Source organism: Mizuhopecten yessoensis, unplaced genomic scaffold (genome assembly GCF_002113885.1).
Source record: "Mizuhopecten yessoensis strain PY_sf001 unplaced genomic scaffold, ASM211388v2 scaffold716337, whole genome shotgun sequence".
Classification (NCBI taxonomy): domain Eukaryota; kingdom Metazoa; phylum Mollusca; class Bivalvia; order Pectinida; family Pectinidae; genus Mizuhopecten; species Mizuhopecten yessoensis.
Genome location: NW_018480066.1, coordinates 651,786 through 664,816, shown reverse-complemented (window position 1 = coordinate 664,816; position 13,031 = coordinate 651,786). Strand labels below are relative to the sequence as shown.

At 41.2% G+C, this 13,031-nt stretch overlaps 2 protein-coding genes and 1 non-coding gene across 12 annotated transcripts in view; 1 reads left to right on the top strand and 2 right to left on the bottom strand.

Moving 5' to 3' along the window:
* Positions 1–1,648, bottom strand: part of LOC110443277 (TATA element modulatory factor-like) — a 33,980-nt gene extending 32,332 nt beyond the window's left edge. For all 10 annotated transcript variants that reach the window (XM_021487402.1, XM_021487407.1, XM_021487408.1 and 7 more), the window contains exon 1: positions 1,382–1,648. The gene's annotated coding sequence lies outside the window, so the exon portion shown is untranslated. The remainder of the gene's footprint in view (positions 1–1,381) is intronic.
* A 14-nt stretch (positions 1,649–1,662) lies between these two features.
* Positions 1,663–1,772, top strand: Trnai-uau. Its single transcript has 2 exons — positions 1,663–1,700; positions 1,737–1,772. It is a non-coding gene; the product is annotated as a tRNA-Ile (tRNA).
* A 1,447-nt stretch (positions 1,773–3,219) lies between these two features.
* Positions 3,220–6,884, bottom strand: LOC110443281. Its single transcript, XM_021487416.1, has 4 exons — positions 6,525–6,884; positions 5,911–6,395; positions 5,239–5,812; positions 3,220–3,228 (listed from the first exon to the last, which is right to left on the bottom strand). Exons 1-4 carry the CDS (start codon positions 6,882–6,884, stop codon positions 3,220–3,222), a joined length of 1,428 nt encoding a protein of 475 aa, XP_021343091.1.
* Positions 6,885–13,031: the final 6,147 nt, after the last annotated feature.

Here is a 13,031-nt window from a genome sequence, read left to right as displayed (position 1 = left end):
GGTCAAGGTCATTCATTTGAACAAACTTGGTAGCCCTTCATCCCAGCATGCTACAGGCCTAATATCAGTACCCTGGGCCTTTCGGTTATTGAGAAGAAGTTGTTTGAAGATTTTAACATATTTGACCCCTGTGACCTTGAAATTGGGTCAAGGTCATTTATTTGAACAAACTTTGTAACCCTTCATCCCAGCATCCTACAGGCCTAATATCAGTACCCTGGGCCTTTTGGTTATTGAGAAGAAGTTGTTTAAAGTAAAAAGTTGACGCCGGACAGACGACCGACGGACGCCGCACCATAACATAAGCTCACTTGCCCTTCGGGCAGGTGAGCTAACAATGAGCAGTGTGTCGTTTATGCTCAAGAATTTCCAGTGGGAAACACTCCAACAATGTAGACAGCAGTCCAAGCTAACAATGTTGTACAGAATCATCATTGCAGAATCAACAGACAAGTGGCTATACCATATCACAGCCACATTTGATACCTATAGCTAGGAGTGCCTCAACAACAACCAGAGGTCACAGCCTACGCTTCCAGGCCTGACTCTCGTATGCAAACTCATCAGCAGTCCTTTTCCCCTTCTACCACATGTTTTTGGAACAACCTCCAAGACAGTATTGCCACAGCCACCACTCGAGAGAGGTTCAAGAGACACATGTGTTATAGGCCGAAGAAAAGTGATAGAGATAATGCCGTTGCTTGGGCTCGAACCCGCGACCCTAGGCTCTACAGCTAGATGCTCTACCTCTGAGCTAAAGGGAAATTCCCTACAGCTGTCACTTGTAAGGCAACCTAATTAATCCTCATCTTTTACACTATTCCCTCCTTTTTTCTAACACCAACCCAGGTTCTTTTACTCCCCGCCATAGGGCTCTCTACGTTGAACGGGGAGGGTCAACGGTACATATTTTCATTTACTGACTAAGAAATAGGGTTTATATAAATAAATTGCATTTGGAACAAACATTGAAAATATTTCGCTTAGTTTAAAAAAAATACATAAATAATGTAATCCAATGTACAATCAATCATGCACATTAGTGAATGAATCTATTTGTTTAGAAGGTTCTGTATTTTTTCATAGGTTACAGTTTCTATGCACGGTCCCCGGATATTGCCTTTATGTACAATGTATTGTATAAACCGCATATCAGATATGACAGACTTTAACACACTGTCCTGATTGAGCTTAATGTACACGACATATCAAATTGTGTTCTTGTCACCTGTGTTGACAGCCAGCCACAGGCAAATAAATGGGATGAACCAACCATGAAACGAAACCCGAAATATGTAACAATGTTTACAATGAGACGACCATCAATTACGAAGGGTATTAGATCAGCAGAGTGGAAATGTAACAATTAGAAAGTAAATACCATGTAGAATGTCCAAGATAAACGTCAACAGTTTTTTGCTATGGCCGCCGCCATCTTTATTGATGACGTCTCAGGTGGGCTGTCACAAATCGGTAAATGCTTCCTTCCGCCGTTAATATTCCTATCAACGAAAAGCCGAAATCACAGAGACTTATTTTCGTGTCAATACGTTGTTATTGTTATATCATATACACAAAATGGTATCTCGAGAAAGGGTGACTAAAATATCGATTGTCGCTAAGAAATACTATTCAATTTCTGAGCGGCCCCCTTGCATAGATGCTCCGGTGGCACAATCGGTTAGCGCGCCGTACTTATAGACAGTACCTTCCCTGTGCTAGACACAGGATGAGGAATGCGGAGGTTGTGAGTTCGATCCTCACCCGGAGCATCAGATTTTTTATCTAATTATTTTTTATGGTGCATCTTTTTTTTATTAGTCGGTTTTTTTAAGAGCCACTTTTCGAAAAAGGGATGGGGTGCAATAAGATATTCCAAACCCATCAAAATATAAGTCAGTAAAAAAAATATGTGTTTTTCATTTTTTTAATGGGAAAAGCCTATCTTTACATATTTATGCATTTTTTCCCCCGCCTGAGGCCAGTGACGTATACTATTTATTGACGCCCCAAGTTTTCTACGTGGAATTTTGACTGTGAAACATATCAACATACGTAGTAACTTCATGTCCACTAAAATCAGTTATATTCCATTTTGATAAAGTAATTTCTAGCTGTGGCATAGCCTATCCTTTTTCGGAGTGAATGCCTACGGATGGTCGAGCGTCCGAGGCGCGAGGCGCCGGAGGAGGGGGAGGGCATGCATAGGAGCTGGACAAAATCTACTAGGCCCTAAAAGCAATCGCCCGTGTTCTGGGAACTCCGTTTAGTCTAATTATTAACAGGTAAACCCCGACTTTTTAAATGAATAATATTAAATTGTGTACTTCACTAAGTAGCTACACCTTCGATATTTGTCAATGTGTATAGACATAACATATCAACAAGACCAAAAAGATTTAATTTTTTATTTATTTCCTTTTTTATGATTGATACGGACGGTGTATATTAATCATAAATAAGAAATTAATAAAAGTACATGTATATTACAAAAACAAATCATCTTGAAAAGTCTAGTGCATGCTTGAGCATGCTTGAGCATACAAGCATACATGTACGCTACAACGCTTTATCATATGTTTACTAATAAGAACACCCTTTTTGTATGTGTAATAAGTCTAAAATTTCCACAAGTTGATTTCAGCCCGGGTGATATCACACACCCTTGGAGTGATATCACACCCCTTGAAAGTGATATCACACCCCATAGTAAAGTGATATCACACCCCCTCCCAAAGTTCCGGATTTTGCCGCTTCCGCTTAATGCTGTCTACTTTTAATGTAAAAAACGAATTGTTGGCATGGAATAACTGCGGTTTCATAGAAAATAATTTACAGATTGATTTACAAAGCCCCACCCAAATTTCAATAAGAATATCATTTTGTAGGAATTTGAGAATATCTAAATGTGGACTGTTTACGTATAATTGTTACTGTTTTGTTTATATACAGCATTGTTTTTGTTACCATTTTTATGAATATAAATAAAATAAAGAAATATTTTTTTGTGTATGTTTTGTTTATTTTTAAGGAAAAAAAAACATAAGATAAAAAGTTTATGATATGACCATTTTGACATCACACCCCCAATCAGCCCTCGAGTTAATCCCCAATCACACCCCATATCACCACTCGGTGCAAAATTGGGATTCTGACAAAAATGAATCCAGCAAAGGAATAAATTATAAATTATTTAAAGATGAACTAAAATTTATCTAACTATCCTGTCTACAAAAAAAGCCATTATGTTCTGTAAATTTAGAACTGTCAATGCCAGACTTCCAATAGAAAGAGGAAGATGGTTAAATATAGAGAGAAGAAATAGAATATGCCATTTGTGTAATACTGAAGTTGGAGATGAATTTCATTATATGTTTAATTGTCCAAATTTTTCAAATGAAAGAAAATTGTATATTCCAAATTATTACAGCAGGCAATCAAACTGTTTAAAATTCCAGCAACTTTTTCAACAAATAACAAAGTTTTACTAGTTCAAATATGCAAATATATATTAATATAGTAATAGAGAGAGTCCGTTCTCGTGGTTAAAACAGCACGTACTCTATCTTGAATGTACCCATTGTATATTTTCTTAATATCACATGTAAATTGTGGTTAAAAAGAATAAAATCTTGTCTTGTCTTGGCTGATATGGGGTCTGATATCAAAATGGTCATATAATAATATCAAAATCTCGAGTTTGCTACAATTAAAGCGAAGTTAGCATCCTACCGTCGAGCTACGGGGTGTACCTTGCAGACCAATTGTCGAGCAGAGCGAGACCGAAGTTTTTATGGGAGTAGTTCGTTGTACTAAGTTTACAAAGTGTACATGCTTATCATGTCTCCCCTTCGAATGAAAGAGATTAATTTCAAACTGTTAAAGATATCTTAATCAAACTTGAAATAGACCTGCATCACCCACATAAGGTGTGAAGAGCACTGGTACTAGGTCTCGTGCCCCACTATATACAGAGTTATGGCCCTTTGTTTATTTTTAATACCGAAGTTTGTCCACGGCATAACTTCTAAACCATTAAAGATATCTTAATCAAACTTGAAGTATACATGCATCACTCACAGAAGGTGTGCAGTGCACTAGAATTAGGTCTCGTGCGTCACTATATACAGAGTTATGGCTTTTTGTTTAATTTTGATACCGAAGTTTGTCCAAGGCATAACTTCCATGTTATTAGGGCCCCACATCGAAGATGCGGTTGCCCTTTACTAATTCATCCGTCCGTCCGTCACAATCAAACAAGGAGTCAATTGACCGAAGGTCAAGGTCACTGGGTCAAAGGTCAAGGTCAAATTTTGTATATTTTCTCTGATGAACATTTTGTTATAACATTATGAAGCAAAGTTGGTTGGAATTTAACAAAGAGTCAACTGACTTAAGGTTAAGGTCACTGGGTCAAAGGTTAAGGTCAAATTCAGTATCTTTTCAGTGGGGAACATTTTGTTATGACAGTTTGAAGCAAAATTGGTCAGATTAAACAAGGAGTCAGTTGACCAAAGGTGAAGGTGACTGGATCAAAGGTGAAGGTAACATTTTGTATCTTTACACTGGTGAACATTTCGTATTGACACTTTGAAGCAATACTGGTCAGAATTAAACAAGGAGTCAATTGATCAAAGGTCACTTGGTCAAAGGTGAAGGTAACATTTTGTATCTTTCACTGGTGAACATTTCGTTTTGACATTTTGAAGCAATGTTGGTCAGAATTAAACAAGGAGTCATTTGACCAAAGGTCAAGGTCACTTGGTCAAAGGTCAAGGTCAAATTTTGTATCTTTTCACTGATTAACATTTTGATATTACATTATGAAGCAAAGTTGGTTGGAATTTAACAAGGGGTCAGCTGACTTATGTTATTATGAAGCAAAGTTGTTCAGAACTTAACACTGAGTCAACTCACCAAAGGTCAAGGTTACGGGTTCCTAAGGTTCAAGGTCAAGGTCAAGTTTTGTATTTTTCACTGATGAATATTTTGTTATGCTATTATGAAGTAAAGTTGGTCGGAATTGAAAATGAGTCAACTGACCAAAGATCAGGGTCACTGGGTTAAAGGTCAAGGTCATTTCGGTCAAATGTGGATCTCTGACTTTGACCCTGGCTCTTGATGGGAGAGGTATTTAAGGTGAAATAAAACAAATCAAAGCTAACAAATGAGTATTGCACCGTTATTTACATTTCTGTGTGCCCAGCATATATGATATTGGAAGGAAACAAGACTCACATGTACNTCGGCAGCCTCTGCTAGCCTGCGCACCGCCGTCTTGCGTGTCTTTCCAACTAATCCCACAGCCTGCAATGTCTTCCAGGCTGAGCGTGCCGGGAACCCTCTGCATCCGACCTCCACAGGAAACAGCCAAGTACGCCACCCTCGCTCCCTACATTGTTCCATGAGCTCCGTATACTTGGCTCTCTTTCTCTCATTGGCCTGGTCGCACCGCTCCTCCCAGGGCACAGTCAGCTCGATGACTATAATCTGCCTGGATTCGGCAGACCATATCACCACATCCGGACGTAGCGTTGTCTGTACGACGTCCGGAAACACCAATTTCTTCCCCAGGTCAACTCTCATCTCCCATGTCTCTGCCCCTTCCAGAATGCCAGTGTTGCCTGATGTTGCTTTCGTCTCCTTCTCCCCTGCTTTTACAAACCGGATGAAGGATGGTTTGTGCTTACGAGGTGGTCTCTTCTTCTTCCTTTCCACCTCGAGAACATCTGCCAATTCCCGAAGCACCTGGTCATGTCTCCACCGGTATCGTCCCTGTGTTGCGCTGTCTTGCATGCCGAAAGGATATGGCCTATGGTCCCACGTTCTTGACATAGCTGACACTTTGGCTCTTCAACTAGTCCCCACAGATGAAGGTTCGCTGGCGACGGTAAAGTGTTATATACCGACCGCAACAGGAACTGGATCCTCAATGGTTCATAGCGCCACATGTCTGTCCATGTAAGTTTTCGCTCCGGCAGCTTCCATTTCGTCCATGCTCCTTGAGAGCCCATTTCCACTGCCCTTGCTTTCCTGGCCCCTTCTTCTTCTCTGCGGATTTCTCCCTGTACCAGAGATCTTTTCTCCTTATCATCTGATCCTTCCCACGCCTGAAAATGGGTTTTCCCCAACCCTTGCCGGCCTGAGCAGGTTGCTCCAACGATGTCCCGGTGCTTGAGAGCGCCCTCGGCCTGCTCCACAGACTGGCTTGCAGACCATTTTCTTCCTGTCATAGTCTGGATTCCTGCGTTTCTTATCTTCTCGTCCTTTGAATCTCGCAGCGCCATCACTAGTCTGGCCTTTGTTACCTTGAACTCCTCCACCAACGATGTGGCTTGGCGGGACTCCAAGCCACCTCCGCAGGTAGCTGCTGATGGATCTTTCCAGTCCTTCCACTGTTGTCAAAGGAACCTCATATAGTGCAGGGGCCACATGAGTCTCGGCAGCAGTCCATGTTGGAAGATCCATGCCTTGAACTTTCATGGCAGGTCTGACATGTCAATCTTCCTCATCCACTCAATTGCCTGCTTCTGCATGCTGCTGATGTTGCTGGTATCTGTCAGTGATGCATCAAACCACTTTCCTAGGTACTTGATTGGGTTGTCCGCAATTGATGGGATCTCTGCTTCTTGTACTTTCAGCTTGAACTGTTGTGTCAGTCGTCCCTTCCTCATTATCATGCACCTTGATTTTCTTGCCTTGAATTTCATCCTCGCCCATGAGACTACCTCCTCCAATGCAGACAGAACCCATCTAGCTTGGACATGTGTGGTGGTAGTCATAGTCAGGTCATCCATAAAACCTCGATTCGATGGTTGGTAGATTCCTGATTCTGTCCTTGGTCCCCTGGTTTCCCGTCCTGCTGCCTTGATGATAAGATTCATCCCCATGACAATAGAATGACTGATATGGTACATCCTGTCACTATTCCTTTCTCCATGTTTTGCCAGGATGTTGTATCCTCCCCGACAGTAAAGCGCACCTGGATTCCACTGAAGTAGCTTCGTACTATTCCCTGTATATGCTCCGGGATAAAGAAATGTTGTAGGGCTACTTCAATCAGCTCATGTGGCATTGATATATATGCGTTTGCCAGGTCTAGCAACACTACTGTCAGATTCCCTCGGCTGGACTTGGCCTCTCTGATTAGTTGGCTGAGCACACTGGTATGCTCCACACAACCTGAGAAGCCTGGTATACCTCCTTTCTGTACTGATGTGTCAATGTATCCATTGGTCATCATGTATGATGTCATCCTTCTTGCCAATACTGCAAAGAAAATCTTGCCTTCAACACTCAGCAAGGAAATTGTCCTGAACTGCCCGATGTGTTTTGAGTCGTTCTCCTTTGGAACAAAACATCCCTCTGCCTTCTGCCAACATTTTGGTATCTTCCCCTTCTTCCACACTTTCCTCAGTAACTGCCATAGTCTCCTCAAAAGCCATGGGCACTTCTATACACTTTATAAGGAATTCCACTTGGGCCTGGAGCTGAACCAGTTCTTGCCTTCTTGGATCTCCTTCCAAGTTGGTTCCTTGGTGTCAAACGGAAACTCTGGCGGCTCCTCTGCTTCTATCCGTGGACAGTTCCCAAATGGAATGCCCCTATCTTCATCTCCGTGCGTTTCACTCAGGTGTTGCTCAATATCTGCTGTTGAACTATCCAAACTCCCAGCAGTGTCTTTGTAAACGAATAAGGGTCTTTGATAAAGGACTCCCTCTTCCTTGCTATATCCTTCCTTGCCTTCTTAACCTGCTCTGCTTTCCTGAGTCTTGTCAAGTTCTCCCTGAGGTCGTCCCGCAGCTGATGTAATCCTATCCTCTCTATATCACTTGCCCTCCTGTACTGCTTTCAGTTATCGTCTGAGCCGTTGGATGTTATCCTGTCTTCTATTCAGGATAGTTACGTTCTTAGGATATCTCTGCTTTCCTCCTACTCCAAATCGTTCATTGCAGAATGTGTAGATGATAGTTCCCATTGCCTCAACCTTCCTATCTAAGCTTCCCATTAGAGCCGACTCTAGGATGGTATGTAAGTCAGCATTTAAACTTCTCCAAGCTTTATTGTTGTTCATCTTTGGCCACTCTATCCTCAACCTACGTGCTGGCTGTGTTGGATGTGCTTGAACACTCTGGTCCCCAACACTATGGGGTGCCTCCTGGCTGGGGTCCTCCTGCGTCTCACCAGAAATTACTTCTGAGCGCTGCGTCTGTAACTCTACAAGTCTGCACTTCAACCTTGCTTCAACCCCCCACCCCCTCTCGCAAGGACTGCACCTTGGGCTGCCAACCCGTACCCAGATGGGTCTATCAGTCTCTAGACGTTTCAACCCTTGTCCCGGAACGTCCTTTCTTAATTTATTTTTTTCCTATTGGCTAAAAAGGGGAGACATATGTTTTTGTTCACAAAAACAAAATTCTAGTTTATCATGTGTTGATGCTCACCCACTTCCTGCCACTGAGCCCGGAACAAAATATGAGTTGAAAACGTGGCCAATATTTTAACCACCTGAAAAGATCGAGAGACTTTGAATACATCAAATAGCATGGTTTTGTACATCACATGTGTTTACATGAGTATTTTGACCTCTGACGTCAGAACCGCGGTTAAGGACTTTACAATACACTAAGTTAAACTAAGCTAATACAAGTCTGTCTTACCAAGTATTCTCGTTTTACAGGAATTTCATTAAACTCACTTTGTAGCAATATTTTTTTTAACCTGAAAGCTAATAGCAAATTAAAATTATCGAGATCAATTTCATCAAATCTAATATGAAATCGAAACTCCGTGTGTCTTTGATGTTAACGTACAGGTCAATATGTGGTTATATAGACATTTGAAAGTGATATTTAGACGAATAAGGATGTAGGGGAGATGTGTCATTTAATATCATTACCAAGACAGCTCTTTATTTGACGTTTATATATGATTGATATGGCTTGGTAATATATATATACATGTATACTACATGTCAATTTTCTACATATTATGTTTGTAGCTTAAGCGTATCTGTACGCTTCTATATGTCCATTCGATTGCCATTGTGTTCATCGTTAACACAAATCGATTAGGCCGGTCTTGTAAAATACCTACTTGTATAACACATCTCAACTCTTGAGGAAATTTCCTCAAGTCTAAGATTTCCCATAGACAATACATAGCTTGAGATTTTCCTTAACTTTGAGATATGTTATATATATGTGCGAGGTCTACGAGTTCCCTCATCTCGGTTTTGAACCGACTCGCTGCGACAAACCAAATGGCTTCCTGCCTTTATCCGGGGCTAGAACAGTTTACTCTGTAAACTACCTTAGGTTTTATACCAGCTAATAACATGATATTGCCGTTTGGCACATGTGTGGATGACGTTTTATGTTAGGATTTTTGATTGATTCCTTTCGGACATGTGAATTTCTTTCTCGTGGGCTCACAAAGCCTATCAAATATCCGTTTTTTAGTACCTTCAATACACGAAACATCGCAGTTCTTGCAACCGATTTTGTACATGCATTCTGCGACGACATATTCTTCTAGTATATTATAAGACATTTCTTGTGTTCCCTTTATTTTTAGATTGTTTGTTAACCCTTTGGAGTGCACGTTTCGGATATCCACGTGTTTTCATTGCCCCATAGAGGTGGTTCTGCTCGTGCTTATTGTTTCACTTTGCAAATCGCATTATATCTGTTGAGCAACGTACGTACTACGTCAACTTCTGGTGCAAAGTGTGACGAGGTTGGAAATTAAGGTATTGACCCGTGCGTGCTCTTTTCCAAAGGACCCATACATTTAGTTCTTTAATTTTACTTATCATTTGCTAGGCGAGGAAGGTCATCCTGCCGCTGATTTCTCCTCTCGCATGTGATTTTGATGCCCAGGGGCGGATACAGGATTTTTTGAACGGGGAGGCACGCTCCCGGTAAATGTGTTTGCCGAGCGAAGCGTGGTGCACCGCCGCAGGGGGTGCGGGCGGCCACAGGCCGCCCAACGAGGGTCGTATAGGACGGAGCCGGGAGGAGAGCACGAGAGGGGGGAATGGATGCCCCCCTCTCGTAAGGGGGGTACGGAAGTTCTCCCCCTGAATTTTTTTTGAATATGTAGATGGCCGGAGGTTGCATTTCAGCACTTTTCCAACATAAAATCAACAAATTATCGGGCCTTAGATTGGTGTATATTACCCTGTAAAGTCTCTTTTTTTTTCAGTTTTGATGTGAAGTTTTTTAAGCATCTTGGCACACTTCCGTATATTCATGACTACCACACAGTTGCGTAATTCCTTTGTATGTTATGGCTGAATGCACTTCTAATCTACTTTAATTTACCTTTATAAAAAAAAATGGATTAATTTTCGTTATTGAAAATCGCTATATCTATTGATTATTACAAAAAAACTATTGGTTGAACAGTTTTCGTTTTTGAAAGCATTTCACGACTTTGGAAGCCTCAAAATTAAAGCAGTTGTCTTCAAGTTCAAGTACTTTTAAACTTAACTTGAGGCTTACGGTTCATCGATTCAAAATATAACATAACATATATACAGTAACACAAGAGTACAGCATATACTATTAATATGATCACCCTTCTTTTGATACAATCAATAATATAACCATACAAAGTCCATATGCACCCAAACCCACTCATGAGCGCAAATATTGCATAGGTACGGCGCCAGTTGGGTGACGGGATGGGGTGGGGTGCTAAGGGGGAAGGATCACGCGCCCCTCCTTCCCCATCCTGAGTTACCCACAGGCACCGGATGGGTGAGTCACTCAATCATGGTGGGGAAGGGGTGCGCACCTGATTATTGAGTGGGTGAGGTGCGGAAAGAGAGGGGCGCAACCACCTGACCATCGAGTTCAAGGAGGGGGGCGGGAGACCGGGGGCTAGGGAAGGAGGTTTCCGGGAGTTAGGGCGGGAACCGGGAGTTAGGGGCGGGAACCAAGAGTTAGGGGGCGGGAAACGGGGAAATAATGACACCCTGTCCGTTTTTTCCTCAAGTCAAAGATTTAATTTAGCATGGAGGTTTGTTTGTTTGTTTGTTTGTTTATGTTTAACGGCCCATCGACGGCTGTGGTCATTTAGGGCCATGGTGATTTATTTATTCACTTTACTTTTTTAACAAACATGTGAATAGCGAAGATAAAATCAGATAAAATGGTTCATTTTAAAAGTATTCGCATTGTATGTGTAGATAATTAAAAATAATAAAAGGGGGTTAAAATAATAAAAGAGATAACGAATAGATGATATGGAATATGCGATATATATATAACGTCAAAAAGGATAAGGTGGGTTAAAAGACATCAGAGTCTATAAAATAGACCGATGTCTTTCAAATAGTTAAATAATGCCTTCGAATCCACGGAACTGAAAAGTGTTTTCATATCCGGGACTCGGAAGTAGTTATCACGAATGTGTTTAAAATCGGAACATTCTATTAAAAAATGCTCCACTGTAAATGGAGTGTCACATGCGTGGCATGAAGGTATATCTTCTCGTTTTAAAAGGTACGAATGAGTAGGATATGTGTGCCCAGTGCGGAGCCGAGCGAGGACAACTTCCTCTCTACGATCTTTCCGACTGGGAATAGATGTTTTAAGTTTCGGTTGTATCTTAAAAAGTTTGTTGTTGGTCTCCAGAGACCAGCGTTTCTGCCATTCATTTTGAATGGCTGTACGAATAGTAGGTTTAAAATCTGTGTATGGTAGTTTGATATTTGTTTGTTCGAGATTCAATGCATTTTTTGCTTCCCTGTCAGCAAATTCGTTGCCTTTTATTCCGACATGGCTCGGAATCCATAGTAAAGTTATTTTAGACTTTTTTAATATACGAGATATTCGATGAGCAAGGTTTTGTACGATTGTGTTTTTAGGATCTCGTAACTGTAAACTCTGTAGGACAGATAGAGAGTCTGAACAAATAATTGCCTTTTTAATGCGGTGTTCATCGATATGGTCGAGGGCCAAACCAATGGCGCATGCTTCAGCAGAAAAGATGGAGGCGCCGTCTGGTAGTCGGACTGAAGTGCAAGTATTGGCAGTACAGCAGGCTGCTGCCACTTTCTCACCTTCTTTGGAGCCATCGGTGTAAAGTTGTGTATGAGAAGGGTAATTCGAAATGCATTCCCGAAAGGAGGATTTGTGTTCTTCGGGCATAACACTTGATTTCCCTCGCTCATGTAATGTAAAGTTAAAATCGGGGGTTTGAATGGTCCACGGAGGAACATCAGATATGTTAAATTCAGCTATGTCCGTCAATTTTATGTTGAGTTCTTGCAGGAAATTCAAAATTCGGATACCAAATGTTGGCAGAAGTTTTTGGTTTTGCGTAAATATGTTTTGGTATTTGGGGTTGAATACTTGGTTGAAAGCAGGATTTTTAGGGTTTGATTTTAATTGAGTTGCAAATTGTAATGAAAGTTTTATTCTTCTGTCATAAAGGGATGGTTCATTTGCTTCCACGTACAGGCTTTTTACAGGTGTTGTTCGAAAAGCTCCCAGGGCAAGACGTAGCCCTTGGTTATGGATTGGATCTAGCATCTGAAGGTACGAACTGCGCGCTGACCCGTATACCATAGAACCATAATCCAGTTTTGTTCGAATAAGTGATCTGTATAGGCGCAAAAGCATTTCACGATCCGCTCCCCAATCAGTATGAGAAAGGACTCGTATAATGTTTAACGCCTTGGAACACTTATCCTTCAGATACTTTATATGTGGTATGAAAGAGAGTTTCGAATCAAAAATGAGGCCGAGAAATTTAGTCTGTTCAACAACAGGAATTCTAGTGCCATCGAGTGTTAGATTTGGGTCATTGTGTGCTTTTCGTTTTTGACAGAAATGCATGCACACAGTTTTGGATTTAGAGAATTTGAAGCCGTTTTCGTCTGCCCAATTTTGTAGTTTGTTTAAACTCTGTTGAAGTTGTCGTTCTATCGTGTGCATGTTCTTAGATCTGTAACAGATCAAGAAGTCATCCACAAATAACGACCCTTCTGTTGATTGACCAAGACATTTGACTATATCATT